We start from the raw sequence: 27,889 nt of genomic DNA, 5'->3' as shown, positions 1-27,889 counted from the left end.
AAGTCGATTAGTGTTTCAGTTAACTGCTTTAAACTGATCAAAAATATTAAAACCGGTGCAAGTGCATAAAATTAGAAGTTAAAGAGAAATTAACGTTTGGTTGAAATTTATCTTATTAATTGTAAATTTAATTAATTGTGAAGTTATCTATGAAACCTGAATCTTTTATCCAGGGCGCTTACGCCGCACTGCGTAGCGCAGCGTTGTATTTATATAGGAGCATCGCTGATAATGTCGTAAGCACCATCGACAATAAGGTCCGTTTCAATAAATAACGTCACAATTAAACGAACGAACAAACAAATCAGTCAAAGATCGACTATTTTTTATCACTTTTAAGGCTGTTTACTGAAGCAGTAATCGATTTATGATTAAACGAATAACTAATTAACTTATAATTAATTCGACTTAATTAATTATTGACTAAAGCACTCTATATTTAGACTGTTTTTATTAGTATTTAACGCTAACCAAATTTTGGTGGTAACTACTAGGAAAAAAATTCCCAGTTGTTACCACCAAATTGAGTTGGTGGTAACTAGTGGGATTTTTTTTTCAGTAGTTACCAGTGGTAAAAGGTGGGAAAAAAATTCCCAGTAGTTACCACTGGTAACAACTTAGTGGTAACTAGTGGGAATGACCCAATTTTTTCCATGCTTGTAATTTGTAACGATGATGAAAAAAAAATTAAACGTTTAATACACAAAATATTTCAAGGTTTTATTTAACTTAAAATGTAAGTATGTATCTGTTTGTACGGGTCAAATCTTGCAAGTTAAATTTGACCCACTTCCCGACTTCCAATGAAGCTGAAAATTTGCACACATATGTAAGTCGAGTGACAATGCAATATTATGGTACCATCGAGCTGATCTGATGATGGAGACAGGAAGTGGCCATAGGAACTCTCTGATAAAACAACGCAACCTAGAACCCGACCGACCACCGTTTGAGATTTTTAGAATTGTCTTGACGAGTTGCCTGTGGAAAGAAAAGTACAGTCAGCGATAAAAGCTTGTACCAAAAATGAAATTTTCGACAAAAATTTGGTTGGTGGAAATTCAAACATGCCTGGAAAACTGTTAAAAGGTACGTACGTCAATTCTTTTAAACAGATGACGCAAGTCCAGACAGTAACTGGGATCCTATGTTCGATCTCGCAGTGCAGCCGCATGGAGTTATGGGAGTCCCACGTGTGAGCGCAGCGGGTACACTTCAACAGTCTGTGGGGTAAAAATATATGAATATGAATCTTTATCCCTATTTTGACGACCGGTTTGGCCTAGTGGGTACTGACACTGCCTACGAAGCTGATGGTCCCGGGTTCAAATCCTGGTAAGGGCATTTATTCGTGTGATGAGCATGGATATTTGTTCCTGAGTCATGGGTGTTTTCTATGTATTTAAGTATTTATAAATATGTATAGGGGAAGGGGGGGCATAACGGGGACGCGAGGCACGACGGGGCCACCCATACATACAAGTAACTATGCACACTAGCCGTGTTTTGTTTTAGCCAATAAGAGGGCATTTTGCATCGGCCTTCAGTGCGGCAGTGACCGGCGACCAGAGTGCACGCGTTTATTTTTGACGACCAATTCTTTTTTTCGACGAAATTTCATCTAATTTTGAGTGGTTACCAAAACGCGTCTAAAAAGGTAAGTGATTAAATTACTACCATAGTTTGTTTAATGTGTTTTACTACTAACATCAACTATTGATATGTTTTGAGCAAAATCACTCTGACCTTCAATTCATTTTTTGTTCATTATTTAAAATTCTGTTAGACATGGGGGCATAACGGTGACATGGCTATGGGGCACAATGGGGTATCCGTTTGTGCCCCGTCCCCATTACGCCCCTGAAAGATCTGTTCATTTGATAAAATTATAATAATATTATTTATTTTGTGTTAGGTATATAAAAATGATACGAACTTACAAAAAGACAAGTTCCAGAGGCAGTTGGTCTGTAGAAAGCATGAAACATGCAATTGATGCAGTTTTAAGCAAATCAGCAGGTTACAGAAAAGCAGCTCAATTTCACAGTGTTCAATAGACCACATTAGCGAATTGAATTGGACATTGGACATCCGAATGATCCCTGGTTGAAAAAAAACTTAATAAAACAGAGAATATGTTAAGGAGGATGTCTTATGCATATATTGTGTTGACTCAAACCACACTTATTTGAAGTCTTCGGAGCGTTGGGTGGCCTGCCAGCTATGTGGACAGTGGGCCTATACAGCCTGTGCAGGAGTTGATGACGCAGATTTAGAAGAAATCCACATCTACTTATTCTGTGACAAATAGAATAATGTACCCCGTACTGCCCCGCACTGGGTACCCCATACTGCCCCTACCCCGGGGCACGATGGAGTTTTCATGAAGGTTTTGTAAAAAAAAAAAAAAAAAATTATTTAATTTCTTACTTCACCAAATTCGGTGCCAAATGATAATTTAATAAGTAACCAAAGAGTTGTCATTCGTTTTTATTAAAAAATATATCATGTTTATTTTTTATTGTTTATTTCCCTTATCGTCCCCGTTATGCCCCCCCTTCCCCTATATTATATATATCGTTGTCTAAGTACCCTCAACACAAGCCTTATTGAGCTTACTGTGGGACTTAGTCAATTTGTGTAATAATGTCCTATAATATTTATTTTATTTATTTATTTATTTATTTGGGGTCGGCCTTCCTTGTCGTAAGCCTCTAGGTGACACGATTCCTAGTTAGGTTCTTGTCAATATTTTGTACTTTAAGGCACAAAGTAAATAGCGGCGGCGCGCGCCGGAGCAGAGAGTCCGCTCAGTACAAAGTGCCATTTCCACCGCACGCACACAGACGTGACATTTACGCACACAGACGTTACATTTACAGGCGTTCTCGGGCACTCTCGAGCAGAGCTTAGTCGGGCTGTGCGCGCGTTGCTCACTTGACGTCCCCGCCGCTACGTAGGTACCTACTGTCATGTACGTCAAAATGCAGTCTCTAAGGAATGTAAACATGACAAGATGTATGTATAAACGAATCGATGTATGTATGTCTGTAAACTTATATTACCTACTCCTTTTTAAAATTCGAAATTAATACAGAAGCAACCCTAGTGAGTCGGGCAAGTTTAGGTATGTATTTTCAAGAACGGACCTTCTGTTTATTTTTTATTTTGTGTTTAAGGTCACCAATCAACTCATCAACTCTTGTCCACGTGGGACTCGAACCCACATCCTTGGATTGCCGGTGCAACGCGTTACCCATTGCGCCAGCATTTTTTTTCATTGTGATTGACATCTGTATTTGCAATTTATAAGGTGTTCAGTTTTATTCATATGTGCGTGTGACACAGATCTTTTATGCATGTGTAAATCATGTTTTGCATTTCTTACTTCTCCCCCCCCCCCCCCCTCTCCAATTCGACGGACATTTTTGTACGCAAATAAGACATACGGCGATTACTGTTGATGTATATTCTAAGCCTATTGCTAACGCCACATTTAAGCAAATAAATATCTCAATGAAGAGAGAAATGCTCAACAAGGGTGCGGATGATAGGGGCCACCCCACACTAGCGTCTATTAAGTGTCGGCGTCTAGTCGGCTCTGTGGAAAATGGCGTCGCTGCGCAGTTGCGCCAACGTTGCGTCGAGCAGCAGTCGACTGGACGCCGACGCTCAGGGGACGCTAGTGTGGGCTCAAGTGGGCTGGCTATTAGAGTCGGCAACGCGCATGTTACATCTCTGCAATTGCAGGCCTCCATAGGCTACGGAGACTGCTTACCATCAGATGGGCCGTATGCTTGTTTGCCACCGAGGTAGTATTAAAAAAAGTGATTCAGGTTCTGTGTCTTACTTACCTATAATGCGTGTCCTTATGTGTCGCCAGGGCTTGCTCAGTATGGAACCTTAGCTCGCAAATCTTGCAGGAATGCTTGCCAAACAACTGTGTATATATAACATTGAATTTATTTCCTTTATTTATTTTTGGTCTTAGGCTAGGTCATTTATAATATGAATATAAAAGTAAAATATAAAAACACTTACAAAACAATACAAAATATATATAATCACATTATAAAAAACCTAACCTAGGGTGCCGCCAGCAGCGGGGCAGGGCCCAAGCTGCCGGTGGTCAGGGCCGCAGAGAGAGGAACCGCCGGACTATCCGCACCGTGTCCAAGATCACCGCCTTCTGCATCTGACCCTTGATCCAACTAGCGAGAGTCTCTCAAGGTGCTGGTCGAGACTCTTCGCTATGAGACCATTCGTTGAATTTATTTTATTATTACATTCTTATTATATTTAACGTGCAATGTATGTATGGAACTGAATATGTATTATTTTATTTTATACACGGTGTAACATAAGGAAACTGAAAGATTTTAACACAAATCTTGGGATTAGTTGTCAAGCGGACCCCAGGCTCCCATGAGCCGTGGCAAAATGCCGGGACAACGCGAGGAAGAAGAAGAAGAAAGATTTTAACAGTGTATTCTTCATCACATTTAGAGACTAAAATGACATATAAACTTTTCTGGATTTCGCCTAGTTTCAGAGTTAAGACCAATTAAAAAAAAACATCTTATTGTAACTTAGTGTAAAACGCCTGTTTAGTGGCGATGATGTCATTATGGGGCGTAGTCTAAATATATTTATTGATAAATGTCAACAACTGACAAGTAATCTTTGCAAAAACTAGGCTTTACAAAAAAAATCGTTACGTTACATTTTCAGTGCCAGTTTTACTGTAACATTAACTTTTTATGTACAAATCCATTCAAAAATAAAAATAATTTTATTTGGCGTAATTTTCTTAAACTCATAACATATTCCCCTTATTGGGCGTCAGAAGTACGTGGTTATAATCTTTCGGGTTCCTCATGGTGCTAACAAATGAGTTCGACGTATCTCAGACGATCGATGTTCGAACTTCGGAATACTTTCGTTTAGTAGCAATATTGACTTATAAAAACACTAATCAACATGTAAACACGCTCTTAGGCAAGTGTATACGTTCGTACGGGTTTATCAGAAAGTCTCAATTATATCCAAGCTGGAGTTAATTAGAAATACTGGTGGGTGTCTTTGAGAATGTAACTTAATTTAAGCTCAGGAATGCAGCTTTGAAATTAACTGAGTTTGAATAAAAACACGGTGTATGAACTAATTATAAAAACAACCTACCTCAGTATGCATCTTCTCATGACTCAAAAACGTCCTCCGCGTCGAAAAGGGCTCCACACATTTCTTACATTTAAACACTTCTATTCTATCTGTATAAAACTCATTCTCCTTCTTACTCTCCCACCATCTCTGTCTCTCCTCTTCTGTCAATCTCTCTTCTGTAAAACAAGGGCCTGATGGATCGGGTACTGGCTTTTCCGAAGTCTTTTCAAGTGAGCGTTTTTGTACATTTATCACAGGTATAGGGTTTTTTGGTAGAATTCGTAATGAAGGAACTTCCATCATTGGTAGTTTTCGTTGGAGTACTGCGCTTATTGGTGGGTATGACATTTCTGAAAAAAAAAAAACAACTAAAATCATTTTTATATATATACATCGTGGGCTGGTAAAACCGGACAGATTTAAACCACGCATCCCTGAGGTCATAAGGACCAAACAATTTCATATAAGTTTTGGTCAAATTCGACAAAAAAACTTTAATGTCTGTCTAAGGTATGCCTAACCCAAGTCTTATAGTGGCAGGGACGCAGCCAAAACGCCGTTTTTCACAGAGTTATTACAGAAACAAATTTTCACAACAAAAATCATTATCTCTAAAACAAGAAAAATGTATAATTGTTGGTGCAATAAAGAATATTTACTTACTTACTTACAAGGCTGAATTCTGAATACTTTGTATGATTAATTTTTAACAAGCAGTAACGTCTGCGAACGATGCTATTAAGCTGAGAATAAATTTAAAAGTGGAAAAATTACAGTCTTGGGTGAGACTTGAACTCACGGCATCTGGATCGATACTCCAGCGCTCTGCCATCTGAGCCACCAAGACCTCATCCATAGGCAGCAAGTTTTTCCACCATATGAGTCTAGGGGACCCTAGCAACACCTACCGTAAGAACGTTACACTTTTTAGACGGCTAGCAGAGTTCCAATTCATATTGGAAATTCACCAGTAACAATGTGCTACCCATACTAAAAAATGATAATAGGTCTTGGTGGCTCAGATGGCAGAGCGCTGGAGTATCGATCCAGAGGCCGTGAGTTCAAGTCTCACCCAAGACAGTAATTTTTCCACTTTTAAATTAACTTTGTATGATATTTTAGTCTCTAAATGCGGTCAAGAATTACACCTTTAAAATCTGTCGGGTTTTACCAGCCCACGGTGTATAAATGCTTAAATACCTAAACATAGCCGATATAGGTAAACATATAAAAATATACAGGATGGTCCAGAAATAAATCAAGAATGATCATCTCGGATGATCATAGTTCTCAATTACTTGTTTGAATTCATTATAATGTCCGTGTTATAACAATGTTACATGAAGTATTTGAGTATTTATGTATATGCGTACACCGTATTACAAGTTTGTTCCTAGGCCACGCCTCCTGGCCATGAATGTGTTAAGAAAAATTTTGTTTTTTTTAAATAACTATGCCATTTAGTTTCATTAAATGTAAAACCATATCACGAAGTTACCGAAGTTCAAAAAATACACGGTGTATTATGTAAATATTATATCATGTCATGAAATACTTACGTCTTCTATTTAAGAGTGACATTAATGTTGCATCCGCAAATCCAACTCCACCCCAAACTCCAGAAGTTGGTCTTTCAGGTACAGGTTCTTGAAACACACTAGCTTCCCTAGCTCCAGGAGTTTCACGTTCAGCTACAGGTTCAAGTTTAAGCACAGTGTCAAGTGTTTCACTTGGTTTTACTTTATGTTGATACACTTCAAACGTAACTTCATCTTTTTCGCCTGATTCTATGGGTGCAAGCTCCACGTTCCATCCATTATTTAGAGCATAATCCAAGTCAGGTTCAGATTTCAATATATCCATAAGCGGATCTGGGTTTTGTTCTGTAGTCATTTTTTGAGGTGGGTTTGTTATTTCCAAGTGTGTGCCCTTGGATATTCTAAGCTTGGATAGACTTGGAAGTGATATTGGCTGAAAGGATAAAACAATATTATTCGTAACTCTATTGTAGTGGGTAGCTGCGTGCAACTACGCTCCCTACAGGTGTTCTGAACAACATGTTCACGGAAGACCACCGTCGTACTCCAGTAGAACCTGGCATTATGCTGAGTGTTCCCCTTTTTCAGTGTAGTTACATTGTACAAGTTAGTTTTAAGTCTTAAATCTTATTTTTACTATTTCTCTGTATACATATATTATACATGGTGTAACCCGAGGAACCCGAAAGATTTTAACCATGCACTTCTGAGGCCAAAAGAAGGAAGACATGTATAATAATTTAAATACATTTCGCCAAAAAAAATTTTTTTTATTTTTTTATTTTTTAGTGTTTGTACATGTACTTAAAAAGTCTGGCACTGAAAATGAATTTTTACGATATTTTTTGTAAAATCTAGTTTTTGCAAAGGTTACTTGTCACTTTTTGACATCTATCCATAAGGATATTTAGACCACGCCCCATAATGGCATCATCGCAATCAAAAAGGTGTTTTGCACTAAGTTACATTAAGATGGTTTTTTAATTGATATTAACTCTTAAACTATGTGAAATCCAGAAAAGTTTATATGACATTTTAGTCTCTAAATGAGATCAGGAATACACATTAAAATCTTTCGGTTTACTCATGTTACACCGGGAATAACTGTGTACTTTTACTGAAATAAATGATATTCTATTCTATTCTGATACTGACAATTTCGTGTACTTTTCTGGGTCAGAAAGTAACTTATCCATAGATATCTATGACTTATCTATAGGTTCCTACACTACAGTTTAACCCTGAATAAACGGTTAACTCCAAGCTGGTTAGCTTACTTACTGCCTATTCATAAATAAATACACTTAATCATTCCCACACCTAGAACCATGGTATGCTTATTAACATTTGTGATTCTTTAAATTAGTTCTCTTTCTATAAGTGTGCCATCCCCTGGATCTTGAACCGTAATAGTTTTGAGGTTTAATTGTCTTACTTGTTTATTTATCATGACCGCAAGAGTACTCTGCGCTTTTAGGGCTCTGAATTTGAAGTTGACCATTTTTATAACAAAATGTTTGCACTCCCAGCAAATCTTGTCGTTGTTGGTCAGCTGAAATATAAAATTATAAGAGTTCTTAAATAGAATATAAAGCTTTAAACTTATACATTAAATTACATTATGTTATAGCCCCCAACACATCACAACTTGCCAAGATGAATTTTAGTTTATCTAAATGTGAAGCACTGGTAGCCTTGTGGTAAGGGCATGCAAATTTCAATCCGGAGCTCGCGGGTTCAAACCTCGGCTTGTACCAATAAGTTTTTCAGAACTTATATACAATATATCATTATTCATTTCATATTAACAAGTTGCTTTTCAGTGAACTAAAGCGAGGAAAAAGATAAAGTTTCTAAATAGTGCCAGCCAGTGCGGCCAGTGTAGACGTGCCTCGGCCGGTTTATGCGTGAGGAAATTGCCTCGCACGTATGCTCACTCTGTGTGGACCCGGCTAATAGGATGGCATGCTGGCAAACCTTTTACCAACAACTTGGATAAGAATTGACAGTGTCCCCAAAACCTACCCTATTAGAATTTATGTTAAGTCAGTAAGCTAGCTTCACAATCCAACTTAAATAAGGATGCTAAATACGAAGAATTTCGTACATTGACACGCCATTTTCTATCTCTTTCGAATGCGCTACTCACCGTCAATTCTTTATAAAACATAGAAACGGGTTTGATGTCTTGTAACGGCATCGTAAACATTTGTCTGCCCTGGCTTAGACATGTCGCGCAAAAGACGTTCCGAGCTCTACTGTGGGCATTCATGTTTTAGAGAAATAGTAATCAGTAGTGTGTGAACATTTGTTTAACACGATATAGAACCATCAAGGTTCGGGGTCGGGGCTTGCACGAAGTCTTCAGATGGTCCTCAGTCTCTTCACGGCCCTCACCTCACCATATATTATTATTATTTATTATACTCTGGGCTCTTTGGCCCTCACTTTTTTTTTTTGTTAGAATGGCTTTTGCTGCCAGGGCACTTTGCCAACGTCAAGTTTATTAGGGACAAACTTAGGAGAGTGCACCTATGATTTTGCCCAGAATTTTGAATTTAGAGAATTATATACATAACATGAAAGATTAAACAATATAACATTAAAAATAAACACATATAGCTGTATAAATACAAAATATTTAAAGAATTATATTATTTTTATCAAGGAAATACGCCAACAGTTTTAATACATTGAACAAAGACTTGGCTTAAAGGACTCGCATCCAGGCCATAAATGTTAAAAAAAATATAAAATACATTGGGTTCAGGAGGCCTACCGCGAAAATCGATCGATCGAGCTCCGTCGTCCGTACGTAACATAACTCGAACGAAACAGCTTGTTCTTACCGCGAAACTCTTTCGTTTCGACTTACGTCTTTCGAATCCATAGGATTGACCGACGTGTGGCCCTCACTTGCTACGAGTTGCATTTTTTTTTTTTTTTTTTTTTTTTTTTTTTTTTTTTTTTTTTTTTTTTTTTTTTTTTTTTTTTTTTGTAGTCTGTGTCAATCATTGCACTCTTTGTAGTCTGTGCTTTGTCTCTAATTGCCAAAAATGTTCAATGTTTGATATTTTTGCATATGAACCATTTTTTACATTTCAAATATTATTAACGATGGGCTGATATTCCGTTATGATGTTATCAGGGCCGACATCGGGATTGACTTCGGGCTCGATATCGGGAAATGTGGATGTAATAGGCCCTATCGGTCCTCTCCGCTATAACCGCTACTACGAACTAAGAATGGGTAATGGTAAAAAATACACAAAATACACTTTAAAATAATTTATTTCTGGTTCATATACCTTACTAATACATAGTTACGCTAGTAATATACTTTGGTACACTATCTACACATGCATTGCTATTGAATACATTCACTGGATACACATAATCATACGGGAGATTCCAAACTAACGCTCGCTTACAAACAGAACCCCTAGTGTAAATTTATTCGATAGCGAAACGTGACGTACGCGTTTGCGTTAAGTGTCATTTTGTATGGGATGTTGAGTTTCCTAAACGTCCCGCTTGGCGCGCTGTTTCTAAATCCGATACGAAATAAGACTTAACGCAAACGCGTACGTCACGTTTCGCTATCGAATAAATTTACACTAGAGGTACAGATGTAGTGAATAATTCTTTACCATCGTATTTTCACGGAAACGCACGAACGTGTTAGTCAGACCAAGCTAAGTTGGCGGCGATTTTGCTAGCCCAGACGGGGCGTGTTATTTTAAACGTCAACCTTCTATGAAATTATGACGTTTACTTAACACTTGCACCGTCTGGGCTATCAAAATCGCTGCCAACTTATCTTGGTTTGACTCTATGCTATTTCAGCCAGTCTCAGTACAAAAAGTACTGAGTGTGACTGAAGCAGCATGACAGATACGAACATTACCGAGAAAACACGACGGCAATACATCTGTGCAATGTATTGACAATGTCAAACTTTTGGATAAAAAAAAAATTATGGGTCAATTTGACTTGACCAACTTACAGGTTACACGGTCATGTAACGGCGCCAGCTAAATCTTTATATTAAAGAAAAAATAGAAATGCGCTTCTGGGAACAGTTGCTTAGTTGGTTAACTGGAAAGAGGACGGCCACTTTTCCATACGTAGTCCCCATTTTCAAAGTCATTACAGAGTGGGAGCCCGAAAACTCGAGTCGGGGATCTGGCAGACCTCACCGGCGATGGCGGGATGAACTGGACCCAGTGGGACAACTGTTACTCGCGTCCGCAGGATTTACCTACCACAGCCGTATCCCCTGGGTGGTGCTAAAGAGTGACAAACTACAAGGCGAAATAAACTTTCTACTCAAATATTTGTTCTACTAGCGATAATTGTTTTATTGAGCTATATATTTTAGAAATGTTTATGTTAGTACGCCATACGATTAAATAAATAAATGTATGGCACTATCCCTTTCGGATATTTAGGGTTGTCAAAATTCAATTCATTATCTTAATCTGTGGTTGTGCACGCAAAGGGACGTTAATTTGTGCCAACCCTAATAATTGCTCGGAGCAATGCTGAGCCGAACGGAACCGAGAATGCCCGAACGCTCTAGTGTCTCCCCACTGGTAAAATACTATGAGGCGTCGCTTTTTGCCATCGTATAGAGAAAGACCAGAGACTAAATAAAAAGTAATATGTATGACACAGTGTATCCAATAAAACATTTGGATATGATTTGATAATTAACATTAGATTTCTTACCTTGAGACATATAAACTTAATATTAATAAGAATACATATTTAATTTGGCTTAACCTGGCTTATTTAGCTACCAAAAACATCATAGTATTAAAAAAAATTGGTACAAAAATGTGCTTTATGATTTGATGAAAAAATTTATTCATATTTAGACTTCCGTCCTGAAGGTCCCGAAAAATGACAAACGGAACCATATTATTAAGTATTAGAGGGTCTGCCGTTAAAAACGACAATCTAATTTTCTTTATCTGCCTTTCTTATATATATATATATATATATATATATATATAAATCCAATACGGGCAATAAAGTAAACCAGATATATAATTTATCCGTATAATCATTAATTAAGAAGTTTTTGGTAAGTTAATTATGACCCCGTAATTAATTTTTGAAAGTTTACCGAGCAGCAATGTACTGCAAACATTACGAAATTTAGCATTCCATGACGAGATACGAGCTTTTTGTAGTAACTGCCAGCGAGCGTGTGTTTTTGTATGGTTAATATATTTTCATTGTATTTCTAAGCAAAATTTATCTCGATATACTTCTTAGTGCAATGCTAAACCACGGTTTTAATATTCGTCCGTATTTGATTTACACACTTCATATAGCACGAGGCATATAACAAAATGACGATTTTCGTTTTTCTTACTTTCAAAGTTAATTACCATCATTTTTTCAGCGCACGGAACCCTTCACCCTCCGAAACGCATTTGGCCGATTTTACAAACAAAGAAAAACATGAAGTTATAAAACGTGCCTGTTGACATTATCATTTTTGTAACTTACAAAAACAAAGCTTTAGAGAAATTTACAAACTTAAAAATATCGTTAGAAAATCGTAATTTACAGTACATATGGTGTTACTTTATAATTAGCAGATTACATAACTATGTCGAAAATTTAAAGGGCCATATGTACTGTAAAACGTTGTACGATACATGTGCGAATAGGTAATTCGAAACTTGTATCGTTTTAAAACATTCCCTTCGGACGTGTTTTAATTTATCGCCACTCGAATTTCCTATTTTTCGCCCTTATATCGTAATGTACTATTTCTTTTTTGAGTTACGAAATTGTGTCAAAAAATACAGTTTCGTAACTATAATACAATAAGCCCTCGAACTAAGACTAACATAGATCAACTGGTTTTATATGGCGTTACTCAGGCGGAGCGGTTAGATTTGTGCAAGAGACAAATTTTATGAAAATTGGGATAAAAAATAGTGACATTTGTCCTAAACATGGTTTTTAGGGTCCGACCAAGCTAATTATGCACTGAATTGAACAGAATAAAGTGAGCAAATGTCATTACATTTTCATAGAAATTTGACATCAATGATAACATTGCCACACCTTGTAATTGCCGATGCCATGCAAAGATAGCTTGATCAGACTCTATACATTTTTCGTACCCCATTCATTATACTCTGTATCTTTCGGTATTTAAATAAAAGTAAACTTATTATACCCTAAAATGGCTCCTTAAGCCAGTTGAGGGTAGATGAAAACATTACATGATCAAATAATGTAGGTTAAAGTCAGGTCGTTCAGTCACAGATCCAAGCGGTTTTGTATTTCCTTAGTTAAGCAATAAATGTTATAACTACCCGAAAATTTACAAATAGTTTACTTTTATTTAAATACCTAAAGATACAGAGTATAGGTGACCATCATACAAAATGGCAAATGTATCAAAATGGAACAATAAAAGCAGAGATTCTTTTAAATTTAATAAGGCCTAAGGGTCGAAAAAAATAAATAACAAAATTAGGTTAACTTAGGTTTTGTAAACCTAAAATATAACAGTCTTTATATTTTACTTTGGCTTTGGAAGAGCCTTTGCGATTATATGTTTGTTACGAAAAAGTAGTTATCTTGTTTCGTAACTAGTTACGAAAAAAGATAACTAAAAAAAAACCTTAAATTAAAGAAAAAGCGTAAATAGAATCGCATTTTCTAACTAGTAAAAAAAAATAACTAAACTACAGTAACTGTCATGAATTTGTGCATTTGATAAATATTACTATTATTTAATATAAAAGCTGAAATCACGAAAGCAATAATGACATGAACTTTTGAAATAATTCACGTTTGAGCTATAGTATTTTTTTCAGAGTAGAAATTTTATAACCTCAAAAGTAGTAACTTTTTTCCTCCACAATTAAATCTGAGTAACTTTACACTGAATTATAGTGTCGTTTGCATATTATTGTACCGCGATTTTAGATATCGTAGGAACCATAGCATTTCGGAATAAAAAGATAATTACTACTACTTTTGAGATTAGAAATATTTTAATCTTTCAAAAAACGGGGAATATATTTGTCTAAATCATTGTTTTTAATGTTTGTTTTCTTTTAAACTTACATTTTCCCATACACATGAAACCAAAATGCCGAATATTTGAGATTATAATAATATTGATTACACCTATGTATATATAACATCCAAGTATTGTCTATACTATAGATTAAAAATCGTATTTACATAAAAACTGTTAAAGGCAGTATGTACGCAACAGTCTTGTGGTTTATTAAAAAAAACCTTTGGTAGGATCAGACTTAAGGAAAAAGCTAAGCATTAAATTAGAAGAGGACATCTAGTACAAACCAAGCTATCTCTTTCTAATTTTTTCGGAAAGTGTCACTTTCCAAACTATCTTTTGCCATCATTTTTATTTGGGCGAATAAATATATTGCAACCAATATTTTGCATAGAGTCAGACCAAGCTAAGTTGGCAACGATTTTGATAGCCCAGCCTATGCAAGTGCACTTTTAAGTAAACGTAAGTTTGACGTTTAAAATAACACTTTTACGTCTGGGCTGTCAAAACCGCTGACAAATTATCTTGTTCTGAGTCTATGTATTTATTTCATATGTGTAAATAGCATGCCAATCTGGCAGACGTCGGTTTGCAAAATAAAAACTTTCTGCAATAAAATAGGAAATGAAATTAGACGAAAAAGTTTCCGCCGAAAATGATAGTACAGACTCGAACTTTAATTGTTAGGCTATTTAGGGTTCATTTAGACGTTGCGAGAACTCGCATGCGAGTTTCATTGCATAGCGGTATTTGATCGGTTGTAACCTCAATAGTCGACAATGTAACTAATATTGCATGCGAGTTCACATACCGTCTATCAACCCTTAGGGTTCAAACTAATTTGGTTATCAATACTAACCAAAGTAAAGTAAACCCTAAATGGCTCATCAATTAAAATCCGTGACTGTACTCATTTAAAAAAAAAACGATGGCCATTTAATCACATGATATTACGACGCATAAAAAAATAGGTCAAAACCTATGATTCTAAGGTAATTAAGATAATATATTCATTTTTAAAGTTTTTGGCTGAGATTATAAAACAGAATATTTATAAATCTAATAGTAACATATCTTGTCACTATCTAGAACGAGTGCCGAAACGAGGGTACAGACGCAGAAAAAAAAGTAGAACGCTTAAGTTAAATTGTAAAATGTTGCAACAATGTCAGGAGAACTATGAAGTAAGTAACAGCAATTAATTTTAGTTTTTTTACGATTTTTTGGCGATTTTATCGATTACGCTAAATAATCACGACTAATTCTAAATATGCACACGCATATTAAACACAGTTTGACTATATTTTCTAGTTGATCACATATTTGCTAGTTACATTTAAAACACATGATATTAATCAGGGAAATGTTTACTATTTCTTACAATATGTTTTTAATCTCAATGATTATTATTTTAGATATCATTTTAATATAATAACACTGTCTCTTAACTATAAAGTAACATAGCTTAACGATTACAGATCTTTTTTTTTATATTTGGATCTCTAACCAAAATAGATTCTTCTTCGAGAATTTCAGACTGAAGTTGAAACTATAAGAAAAATAATTGTACTGTTACTTTTTATGTCAAAATAACTGTCAGTTCCAGTCACTGCTTATAAGAAAATTTTAATTTTCGTATCACTAAATGCCAAAAAAAAAGTCTTTATGATAATGATAAATAGAACGTTAAATATAACGTATTTTTTTTTTATTTTCATTTTAATAACTAATAAATGCCATCATTTAAAATATTGTACGTGAATGTCACAATTTTCGACTTATTTTTGCGTATAGACACGCTTTAAAATATTAATAATTAAAAAACACCTGTTTTTAAACACCAACTTTGTTCTCTTAACCTCCCAAGCGATTATTCAAAGTTACGAAACTAGTACCAGTTGTTTCCAAGATTACGAAACTCGTACTAGTTCTTGCCAAAGTTACGAAACTCGTACCTGCTGTTACCAAAGTTACGAAACTCGTACAAATAACGTAGTTACGGTTAAAACCGACATATATTCCGTTTCGCAAGTTGTGAAGTAGCTTCAAACGCTTTTGTTGTATGTGTGTTCGTTAGTTGGTGGTCTCCTTGCGAGCCGTGAAGGAGACGATGGAACGGATTCCTTTGACTGATGTCTGTAAACAAATAATGATATTAAATATAAATATAATGAATTGAATAATGGTAAAAAGACTGTGATCACAAAATAAATAAATATTATAGGACATTATAACACAAACTGACTAAGCCCCACAGTAAGCTCAAGAAGGCATGTGTTGTGACACACACACCTCTGTTGTCAAGGCGTTAAGAATGCGTGTTCAGATATTTTTGAGCACCCGGGCCGCTTAAATATCTGATGGCAACTTTACAACCACCTGTTTGTTACAGGGATGTCACGAATGTCGTTTTTTTTTTCACATTCGCGAATGCGATTACGAATGTCCAGGATGCGAATGTCCGAATGCGAATCCGAATGTCCAGGATGCGAATGTCCGACTGCGAATACGAATGTCCAGGATGCGAATGTCCGACTGCGAATACGAATGTCCAGGATGCTTATGTCCGAATCCGAATGTCCGAATGCGAATACGAATGTTAGGGAATATGTAGTCATTATCATTCCTAATTAGAAAAATCTGTCAGTACATAAAACATATGTTACCTTAGAACGGGGTGTTATGCATTACTTGAAAACAGTTTGCGCGCACTGCCCATACGCGAGTCGACGAGAAAGGACACGACCTGCGTACATTCGCATTCGCTTAATTTGATGCGAATATTCGTATATACGAATGTTGTTGCGAATATTCGTATATACGAATGTCGTTGCGAATATTCGTATATACGAATGCGAATATTCGTGACATACCTAGTTTGTCAGCTGACTGGACATTGTCAAGTTAGTTGTCAACTTTCTCACCTCAACTACGGCGCCTTTTACAAAAGTCTCACCTTTTTCTTAGACCCGTTGAGATAGTCCTTGTACATCTCTGAGCGGAGGTACCGCGAGTAGCTGTCAGACTTCATCAGGTGGTACACATGAGCCTGAGCACAAAAAAAAAACAATATTAGGACTCCATGGCTATACCAACAAGTGTAGAAGTTTATACAGTGGAACCACGATAACACGAACCTCATGAAAAGCGCCAAATAACGTTTTAAAAAGTTTGGTCTTAACCCTTTTCAAGGCCACACCAATCTACAAGGTTTTCCCATAAAATTCAAATATATTCCAATAAATCCAGCTTTGATGATTCATTTGAAGACAAGTTACATTTCCCGAAAGTAGAATATAATTTGAACCTTAAATCGAAATGCTTAAGTTGAAATTTTATTGGCGCCTATGTGGTCGATAAATCGTACTATGCCTGGAAAAGGGTTAAGAGTAACACATATCACACCGCCTCCATAAAATCGAAGTCTTGTTTTAAAAGGATATTTCAGAAATAACACAAAATGCGACATTTAAGTTATTCTATTTTCTCTGATCAACAATTTTTTACAACGAAAACTAGCACCAGACATAGATATACGCGGCTTTCCAGTCTTTATGCTTCGTGTGCTTAAACTTTTAAGAAACTCACTACGTTCGTTTCTTAAACCCACACTCGTATTAGCGCAGTCACATAAAATACTAATTATAGGAATACAATCTCCATAGGCAGAACTGATGCAAGTGTCCAGCTGTCAGCTATAAATAATAGTTCCAAATCTCTCCAGAGCAGCGCTAGAGTAGCTAAGAACCTAGGCATTATTGACGGAGTGAAGTGCGCTGTCTATGATTTGCTTCATTTTCAAATATTCTAGGTATTATAGCGCCACCTATTTAAGGTTTTTTGGTGACACTTTTTGGTATATGGAGATTCCATTCCTTACCTCCACCTTCCATGATACTAATATGTTAAAATTCAATCATCAAAGGCAGGCGATTATCGGTTATTGAATGTCGGTTACGATATAACGATTTAGAGATCATTTTCTCGAGGTTCGACTGTACTATATTCTTTAGATTTTGATCGAAAAGTAATTGACCTGCGCCTGATCGAAACAGTATCTATCTGCCGTGCCGGATTCCACCTTCACTCGAGTCAGCTCCCTGGGAACAATAAAATATAAATAAATAAATAATTTCTATATTCAGACACTAAGTGGTCCACATTGTTAGTTAGAGTATCTTATAAGCTTTTTATTTTGACGACCGGTTTGGCCTAGTGGGTAGTGACCCTGCCTACGAAGCTGATGGTCCCGGGTTCAAATCCTGGTAAGGGCATTTATTCGTGTGATAAGCATGGATATTTGTTCCTGAGTCATGGGTGTTTTCTATGTATTTAAGTATTTATAAATATTTATATATTATATATATCGTTGTCTAAGTACCCTCAACACAAGCCTTCTTGAGCTTACTGTGGGACTTAGTCAATTTGTGTAATAATGTCGTATAATATTTATTTATTTATTTTTAATATTTATTTATTATTTTATTTACTATTTGTACAAAAAAATAAACAATAAAAATAAAAACAATTACAAAATTTTAATTTTAATAATACATCCAATGTCTTTGCAAAAGACTGTCTGGCCTATCCGCTAACATACTTAGCCGCTGTTGGGACTGTCCTGGATTCTGCTTTTTATGGACATGATTCTTTTGCGCATATATTTTCTAAGATTAAGATTATTATTTGTGTATAAGGGAGAAGTAGAAGAGGGAGCTGGAAGGGGTAGACCTCCGCGGACTTTCTCTGATCAAATCGGGGAAATCCTGAAGAAAGGCCAGGTCAAGAGCACCCTAAACCGACGAGCGTGTATGAGGAATGTCATGAAAGTGAAGGAAGCGAAAGAGTTATGTCAGGATCGTAGCAAATGGAAATCCGTGGTCTCTGCCTACCCCTTCGGGAAATAGGCGTGATTATATGTATGTATGTATGTATACAGGGTGGAATTTTGTAATGCCACCTGAAGGGAAAGTACTCTTAATACTGTAGATAGAAAATTTTACTCAAAGAAACTCTTCCTTTATTTTTTAAAAGAAAGAAAACTGCATTCAAAGAATTTTAAAAATTCGCTTGCCGCGCCCGGTAATCGAACCGACTAAAATCTCTAAAAGTTGCACCCTGTATTTTTATTGCATCGATCGTTAGGGTCACTTATAAATAAGGATGAAATCTCTCTAACAAACTTCATAAATTAAATGAAAGGAAAACAATGAAATATGGTTGTGTTAGTCCATGTGTACGAAGGTCACTTAAACACTGTCAAGTATTTAGAAATACTGGATTTATTAAGAAATGAGTTAAAAATGGTTTCCACGAGGAAGAGCGAAACCATATTATTCTACAGCAAGATGGTGCTCCAGCCCATAACAGCAGAATCACTACTGCCTACATTAATAACCATTTTAATACCTGGATTGGTACAAACGGCACAATCAGATGGCCTGCGAGATCACCAGATCTCACCCCTTTAGATTTTTTTTTTGTGGAGATATGGAAAAATTTACATTAAATCTTATGAGAATGTAAACGAGTTGAGAGTTGAAGTTTAGAATACGATTTATAACATTCACCACAACACGTTATTATAGGTTCCTAGAAATGAATTAGTTAGAAGAATAAATTAGTGTACCCAAGAAGATGGAGCCCATTTCGAGCAATTAATTAGTTAGTTTACCATTTTTTGTAAATAATTAAAATAATTTAAGATTTCATTGTTTTCCTTTCATTTAATTTATTAAGTTTGTTAGAGAAATTTCATCCTTATAATTGACCCTAACGATCGATGCAATAAAAGTACAGGGTGCAACTTTTAGAGATTTTAGTCGGTTCGATTACCGGGTCCAGCACGCGAATTTTTAAAAATCTTTGAATGCAGTTTTCTTTATTTAAAAAAATAAAGAAATGTTTTCTTTGAGTAAAATTTTCTATCTACAGTATTAAGAGTACTTTCCCTTCAGGTGGCATTACAAAATTCCACCCTGTATATTTTCTTTTCTTTTCATATTCGTATAGACGAAAAATGTTAAATAAAGCCCCTATTGTAAATAGTGAAGTGTTCGAATGCTTTATTTGAAATTGTGGCATCAGAGAAGGTTCCTAATGCACATGGAGTATTACCCATTAGCCATGGAGCGCCACAATATATGTATAAATAAATACTATAGGGACATATACTATAGGGAGTTGTTATTTATTTTTAAGACTATAAATTGTACGCTCGAAACGAGCAACTGTTGATACATCCTTTATATTTTATGCATTTATGTACACAGTTTACAATAAATAAAAAACCCGGCCAAGTGCGAGTCGGAATCGCGCACGAAGGGTTCCGTACCATTATTTATAAAAACGACAAATAAAAATATGTTAGTTGTATAGGAGCCCCCCCTTAAATATTTTTTTTTATATTATACTGTTTTTAGTATTTGTTGTTATAGCGGCAACAGATCACGGTTCATGAGATACAGCCTGGTGACAGACGGAAGGACGGACGGACGGACGGACGGACAGCGAAGTCTCAGTAATAGGGTCCCGTTTGACCCTTTGGGTACGGAACCCTAATTACTTACTTACATTCTTAATTGTAATGAACTGACATTTTTTATTGTGATATAATTATTTCATTTTAATGCATAATGTGTATTCATTTATTTATCCATTGCTGACATTGTTTTATAAGTGTTTCTTAATATATTAATGTTTTAGATATAAATAACGTATATGTAAAATTGAAATAAATAAATGAAATGAAATTCTTATACAAATTGATCCAGTCCCACGGTGTTTAATTAAACTATGCTTTAAACAGTTTTTTGTCAATTTCATAAATAATTTGTTACAAATAAATATGACATTAGTGCATCAAGGCGGTTTGTTTACTGTTTGTGCTGGTGGCGCCCCCTATGCAGAGTTTTGCGTAATATTCTATTTTATCGTTCTACGACTATAATGAATACTTAAGAGTCCTTATTCCTACAGACGAGCGTATTTTGTAAAATGCTTCCTTTTTCATTCAAGATTACGACGTAACTATTAGTATTTATTCAAAAACTGGTAACGTACTTAAATAATCGTTTCCTAAACTAGCGGCTCCAACAGTTCAAATTTTCATTTTCTCTTTTAAACCTCTTTTTTAATGAGTTTTTTTGGGAGTCTTTTCCAAATTTTGCAGTGAGATGTGGCGTTTCGGTTCTCAATTTTGCTGTAAACAAGAATCATTTGGTACATGAATGACTACAATTTGATTCAACATATCTCGTAAGAGGGGCTGGAATGATGAACAATCGAAAATTCATTTGAAAAATCTGATAAAATACCTTCCGAGTTTTCTTCATTTTTTTGGCGAAAACAGGGTTTTATTATATTTTTTTTCCGCAAATTATACGCATATTTTGCTTTAAAAATAATATTATAGCAAACTGTAACTTTATGTTAACCTATAAAAAAAAAATCATAACTATGGGACCTACATTGCCGTAAATTTATATTTTTTTAAAACACGTATAAATCACGCAGCAGCGACGCCCCGCTCTCAGTCCGCGCGCAGCGCGCTTAGAGGACGGACCTGTGCTCGATTGTCAGGCATTCGTTGCGATCGTAATCAGCTACGGAGTTCCGAGAAGTGCTATATACTGCGATTAGAAAATCTTAATAAAAGTTCATTTTTTACACTATGCTTAACAGACTCTCGCTTATTGATGGATTTTCAGTGGTCCTTTTTTTTATACTACGTCGGTGGCAAACAAGCTTACGGCCCGCCTGATGGTAAGCAGTATCCGTAGCCGATGTACGCCTGCAACTCCAGAGGAGTTACATGCGCGTTGCCGACTCTAACCCCCTCCCGCCCCTCGTTGAGCTCTGGCAACCTTACTCACCGGCAGGAACACAACACTATGAGTAGGGTCTAGTGTTATTTGGCTGCGATTTTCTGAAAAACGCATTTTTACTTGAAATTACGTTAGGGTTTGCATTTGCATTATTATTTTTGACCCGGATGAAGTCCAAGTTCTCATGATGGAGTCAGGAGTTGGTCACCAGAACTCCTAATCTACTCATTATAATCCCATCGTGTTTGGGCTCAAAAGATTTGCCCTGACGAACACCATCGATCTAGATGAGGTCCAGGGTCTCATGATGGAGTCAGGAGTTGGTCACCAGGACTCTTTTATCTACTTATCATAACGCCATCGTGTTTGGGCTCAATAGATTTGCCCTGACGAGCACCATCAATCTAGATAAAGTCCAGGGTCTCATGATGGAGTCAGGAGTTGGTCACTAGAACTCCTAATCTACTCATTATAATTCCATCGTGTTTTGGCTCAAAAGATTTGCCCTGACGAGCACCATAGATCTAGATGAGGCCCAGAGTCTCATGATGGAGTCAGGAGTTGGTCACCAGAACTCCTAATCTACTCATCATAACTCCATCGTGTTTGGGCTCAATAGATTTGCCCTGACGAACACCATCGACCTAGATGAGGTCCAGGGTCTCATGATGGAGTCAGGAGTTGGTCACCAGAACTCCTAATCTACTGATCATAACTCCATCGTGTTTGGGCTCAATAGATTTGCCCTGATGAACACCATCGATCTAGATGAGGTCCAGGGTCTCATGATGGAGTCAGGAGTTGGTCACCAGAACTCCTAAACTACTCATCATAACCTCATCGTGTTTGGGCTCAATAGATTTGCCCTGACGAGCATCATCAATCTAGATAAAGTCCAGAGTCTCATGATGGAGTCAGGAGTTGGTCACTAGAACTCCTAATCTACTCATTATAATTCCAACGTGGTTGGGCTCATGAGATTTGCCATGACGAGCACCATCGACCTAGATGAGGTCCAGGGTCTCATGATGGAGTCAGGAGTTGGTCACCAGAACTCCTAATCTACTCATCATAACTCCATCGTGTTTGGGCTCAATAGAGTTGCCCTGACGAGCACCATCAATCTAGATCAGGTCCAGGGTCTCATGATGGACTCAGGAGTTGGTCACCAGAACTCCTAGTCTATTCATCATAACTCCATCGTGTTTGGGCTCAAAAGATTTGCCCTGACGAGTACCATCGATCTAGATTAAGTCGAGGGTCTCATGATGGACTCAGGAGTTGGTCACCAGAACTCCTAATCTATTCATCATAATGGTAATTTGATGGTGCTTGTCGGGATAAATGTATTGAGCCCAAACACGATGGAGTTATGATAAATAGATTACGAGTTCTGGTGACCAACTCCTGACTCCATCGTGAGACCCTGGACTTCATCTAGATCGATGGTACTCGTCAGGGCAAATCTTTTGAGCCCAAACACGATGGAATTATAATGAGTAGATTAGGAGTTCTAGTGACCAACTCCTGACTCCATCATGAGATCCTGAACATCATCTAGATTGATGGTGCTCGTGAGGGCAAATCTATTGAGCCCAAACACGATGGAATTATAATGAGTAGATTAGGAGTTCTGGTGACCAACTCCTGACTCCAACACGATGGAATTATAATGAGTAGATTAGGAGTTCTAGTGACCTACTCCTGAATCCATCATGAGACCCTGGACTTCATCTAGATTGATGGTGCTCATCAGGGTAAATCTATTGAGCCCAAACTCGATGGAGTTATGATGAGTAGATTAGGAGTTCTGGGGAGTTCTGGTGACCAACTCCTGACTCCGTCATGAGACCCTGGACCTCATCTAGATCGATGGTGTTCGTCAGGGCAAATCTTTTGAGCCCAAGCACGATGGAATTATAATGAGTAGATTAGGAGTTCTGGTGACCAACTCCTGACTCCATCATAAGAACCTGGATGGACTTCATTCGGGTCATAAATAATAATACAAACCCGTGATTAATCAACTAACGTGATTTCAAATAACACTGAAACTCTATAGCACTAATGTGCGCAAACGATTGGCATCTTGACTAGGCAGCATGGGTGCGCAGCCACCATGCCAATCGATACGACAACGAAACACTATCTGTCTCTCTCTCGTACTAATATGCACAAACGATTGGCATCTTGGCTGGGCAGCATGGGTGCGTAGCCAACATGCCAAACGTTTACGATACGACAAGGAAACACTATCTGTCTCTCTATCGCACTAATATGCGCAATCGATTGGCTTCTTGGCTAGGTATCATGGGTGCGTAGCCAACATGCCAATCGTTTACGATACGACAACGAAACACTACTGTCTCTCTATCGCACTAATATACGCAAACGATTGGTATTTTGGCTAGGCACCAAGCAAGTGTGTGGCCAACATGCCAATCGTTTACGATACGACAACGAAACACTATCTGTCTCTCTATCGCACTAATATACTTTATTTATACCTGCAGTCATTTACTAACTTCTTCATTTTCCATTGGTGTGAAAGAGACAGAATAAAGAGCAAGGGTTATAGTACACTCTGTAGTCTGTACACTTAGTAGTAGTGTACATAAAAAAAACTACTGTGCATATAAAATAAAATAAAGAGTGCCCATATGATATCATATAACACTAAAATTAATGTTGCTTGAAATTATATTGAAAACTATCAAGATTATTCTAGTCTGCATTGAAACGCGCGTCGCGTTGCCGGCGCTCGCGTACCGAGCGCCAACGCCATCTATCGAGCGTTATTTCGTGAAATCGGAGAACGCTCCAAGGATTAAGGGCTCTTAAATTTCCGCGAATAGGATGTTAAGTAATGTGTATTTTTTTATATTATGAATATTAATGTTTTTGATTTTGATTTGTATATTTTGCGACGTATGTAAATATGCTCTATAATAATTATATAAAATAAATAAATATTATAGGACATTATTACACAAATTAACTAAGTCCCATAGTAAGCTCTATAAGGCGTGTATTGAGGGTACTTAGACAACGATATATATAATATCTAAATATTTATAAATACGTAAATACATAGAAAACACCCATGACTCAGGAACAAATATCTATGCTCATCACATGAATAAATGCCCTTACCAGGATTTGAACCCAGGACCATCAGCTTCGTAGGCAGGGTCACTACCCACTAGGCCGAACCGGTCGTCAAATAACGTATAAATTGGTTTTACTAATAAAAAAACTTACGACTTATTCCCTTTTGAGGTAAGATGTTTGATAAACATAAATAAAATAAATACTAAATTTATTTATTTATTTATTATTAATTGTTTTTTTTTTTGAATTACGAACTCAAAAATGCGCTGGTGGCCGAGCGGCAAGAGCGTGCGACTTGTGATCCGGAGGTCCCGGGTTCAAACCAGTGATATTTACCAGTCGCTTTTCGGTAAAGGAAAACATCGTGAGGAAATTGGACTAATCCCAATAAGAGCTAGTTCACCCTCTGGGTTGGAAGGTCAGAGTGCAGTCGCGTTCGTAAAAACTAGTGCCTAGTAATTCTTGCGATTAATTGCCAAGCGGACCCCAGGCTCCCATGAGCCGTGACAAACGCCGGGACAACGCGAGGAAGATGATGATAATAAGCAAGTCACCTGCTAGCGGCGTCAATGTTGACCGGTGAAGGCGCGTCGGCCGCCAGGAACTCCTTCCAGATCTCCCGCGCCCGCGCCGCCACGCGCCGGATGGGCTGCGCCTTCAGCTCCTGCACCGCCAGCCAGAACCTGGCGCCGACAATATTTAGCTTCACTGTTGCTGATTTTTTTTTTAATTTATTACGAGCATTGGCAACTAGGCCATCAGCTCAAGCATGAAATACAAAAGTAACATAAGTACTTCACTGTTGCTGACAGGTAGTCACAGATTAGAAACTCCGTTCAGTTCAAAGAGAATTAAGAAGACCGAGAGTGCTCACTGCATACAACGGTATTGTTACCAAATATACTATTATTTTCGTAGCGTCAAGTAGCGGAACTCTCAGTACTGCTACTCGACAATAGATGTCGCGGCAAACAAAAAGTCTAATGCTCAAAGATTTTCATCAAAGAGTTAAAAATTGAGTTCCGGTTACTCTGGTTATAATATTAGCGGAAAATTGTTGAAATGAATTATTTTAAATGTGCAGTGCCCTTACAGGCTTCATAGCTGTCCGATATCCAAATGTAACATCTAATGTACTTACCTATGAAAGCAAGAAATGATTACTGATTACTGATCATTATGACGAAAGCTTCTAGAAATATTCCTGTATTCATGGCCTTCACTTAATTAAAAAGTTACTTTGTCTCACTCCCTGGTCGCACTTTCGTCACTCCCTGCATTGACAAAGGCTTGTTCGAGCTGCTGAGGTGAAAAAATAATACCCGTGGCCCCACCAGGGGGATATGTTGATGGGATCAGGGGTAATACACCGTTTCGCAACTGTGACACCAATTATTACTAATTTCGTACGTCACAGTTACTAAAGTAGGTGGCAGCTACTAAAAAATATTGTCCTCCTGAATTAAGTGAAGTTTTGTCAGTAGAAATAAAACCGTATCCATTCCTCGTTTTGGGATTATAATATTAGCATAAAATAAAGACTGACAAACAGTTCATGCCTAACTACATAATTTACATAAAAGAATAGCGCTTACTTAACATTCTTATCTTACCAGCAGCAACTGGCACAAGTTTCGTAACTTTGGTAACACTTTGGTAACCTGAGAAAAAAGTGTTTCTAAATGAGAATAGTTCTTACTTGAGGTTCTCTCCGCTGAACTCCTTGGACAGGAACTTGGCGAAGTGTTCTTGGCCGGCGGGGTCGTTGAGCAGCTCTCGGAGCCCGAAGGCCCAGCGACGCACGCGTCGTAGGGGCAGCGGGTCCTTGCTGTAATTGAGATGATTATACATCAAACACGATTTTTGCCTATAGGTATTCCTTTTTTCTACTCGTCGACTGTAATGGTTGAATTAAGATTTCGTATACCAAACTGTAATTGCGTACTTTTCATGTATGTTAACTCAACTATAATATTCATTTCGAAACGGTTTAGTCAACTATAATGAAATGGACTAATCATAGCTCGCTACGGTCAAGAGGACGAAACAAAACGATAGATCAAATTATTTATTTTAGGTTGTATAGTAGAAACAATTGCTTTATCAGTCATAGACGCACATGTGACACCCTTAATATAGCAACATCCATAGACTACGGCAACAGCTTACCATTTCTTCTTAGTCTCCATAGGCTACGGTGGCCAAAATCGAGAAAAAACTGCCTAAAAATTTAATTTAGCAAGTAGCAAGTACCAGGGCCTCATGAGTTACGAGAAGGTGTCGTTGACCACCCCGCCGGGCCCGGCGGCCGGGCGAGTATGAAGATATCGCGGCTACTCGCGTATCTTAAATAGCTGTATACTTTTGGCTTGTTTACCTGTATGATTATATTAGTTTAAAGTATTGTTTTTATTCACTCGTAGAACTAAACAATACTATTTTTTAATATATGTATTAAAAATTGTATATTTAAATACCGAGTCTTCACGTCGCTGTTTAGCGTTTACAAAATTCGGTTTTTTTTACATGTATTTTGGCAGTTATATCCAACCCAAACAGTAAGTACATATGTTCAAAAACTTTATTTTTCCGTTCGCAATTTATTACACGAGAAATTATATAATGGTGACACAATATTTCACTAAGAAGTTTTTTTATTATTTGGCACAATGGGATTATTAATTTATTAACCACCTTATTCATAAACGTCTACTAAAGTTGACAAGCCGCTAATAATCGTTTGTCCCTTTCCATCATACCAATACGTGGAAAGGGACAAACGATTATTAGCGGCTTGTCAACTTTAGTACACGTTTATGAATAAGGGGGTTAACCTTTATTGCAGAAAAGAAAACCTTACAGTACAAAGGGCGCACTTAATTTCACAGTCAACCTTGAGGCAAAACAGAGCCTTTGATCTATTAGATAATAGTACATTACGATACAAGTGCGAAAAATAGGAAATTCGAAACGAGTGGCGATAAATTAAAACACGACCGAAGGGAGTGTTTTAAATCGACACGAGTTGCGAATTACCTATTCGCACATGTATCGTACAACGTTTTACAGTACATATGGCCCTTTAAATGTTCGACACAGTAACATAATATGCTACTTCTCGCACTAGTGCTATAAAGTAGCCCCATATGTACTGTAAACATAATTTATTTCAAAACACGTATTTCATGGTTACT

The 27,889-nt window shown here is 37.0% G+C and overlaps 2 protein-coding genes, 1 long non-coding RNA gene and 1 other non-coding gene across 4 annotated transcripts in view; 2 read left to right on the top strand and 2 right to left on the bottom strand.

Annotated features, from left to right (window-relative positions):
- Window positions 1–9,174, bottom strand: part of LOC133532417 (zinc finger protein 595-like) — a 32,619-nt gene extending 23,445 nt beyond the window's left edge. The window contains exons 1-6 of the mRNA XM_061871074.1: window positions 8,851–9,174; window positions 8,137–8,253; window positions 6,723–7,134; window positions 5,182–5,513; window positions 3,855–3,940; window positions 1,098–1,223 (exon numbers count right to left, since the gene is read on the bottom strand). Of these exons, the coding sequence (XP_061727058.1) occupies window positions 1,098–1,223; window positions 3,855–3,940; window positions 5,182–5,513; window positions 6,723–7,134; window positions 8,137–8,253; window positions 8,851–8,973 (1,196 nt within the window). The 5' untranslated portion in view covers window positions 8,974–9,174. The remainder of the gene's footprint in view (window positions 1–1,097; window positions 1,224–3,854; window positions 3,941–5,181; window positions 5,514–6,722; window positions 7,135–8,136; window positions 8,254–8,850) is intronic.
- Window positions 6,171–6,243, top strand: Trnad-auc (transfer RNA aspartic acid (anticodon AUC)). The gene has a single exon. It is a non-coding gene; the product is annotated as a tRNA-Asp (tRNA).
- A 3,747-nt stretch (window positions 9,175–12,921) lies between the features above and the next one.
- Window positions 12,922–27,889, top strand: part of LOC133532444 (uncharacterized) — a 77,870-nt gene continuing 62,902 nt past the window's right edge. The window contains exon 1 of the long non-coding RNA XR_009801698.1: window positions 12,922–12,977. This is a non-coding gene — a long non-coding RNA (uncharacterized LOC133532444). The remainder of the gene's footprint in view (window positions 12,978–27,889) is intronic.
- LOC133532422 (regulator of G-protein signaling 7) overlaps window positions 15,174–27,889 on the bottom strand; it is a 37,974-nt gene continuing 25,258 nt past the window's right edge. Inside the window, exons 13-17 of the mRNA XM_061871086.1 lie at window positions 26,395–26,523; window positions 25,250–25,378; window positions 17,795–17,858; window positions 16,715–16,807; window positions 15,174–15,894 (exon numbers count right to left, since the gene is read on the bottom strand). Of these exons, the coding sequence (XP_061727070.1) occupies window positions 15,832–15,894; window positions 16,715–16,807; window positions 17,795–17,858; window positions 25,250–25,378; window positions 26,395–26,523 (478 nt within the window). The 3' untranslated portion in view covers window positions 15,174–15,831. The remainder of the gene's footprint in view (window positions 15,895–16,714; window positions 16,808–17,794; window positions 17,859–25,249; window positions 25,379–26,394; window positions 26,524–27,889) is intronic.

This window comes from Cydia pomonella, chromosome 27, assembly GCF_033807575.1.
Source record: "Cydia pomonella isolate Wapato2018A chromosome 27, ilCydPomo1, whole genome shotgun sequence".
NCBI lineage: Eukaryota > Metazoa > Arthropoda > Insecta > Lepidoptera > Tortricidae > Cydia > Cydia pomonella.
Note: the sequence above shows the minus strand (reverse complement) of the source record. Positions and strands in the feature narration are given on the sequence as shown.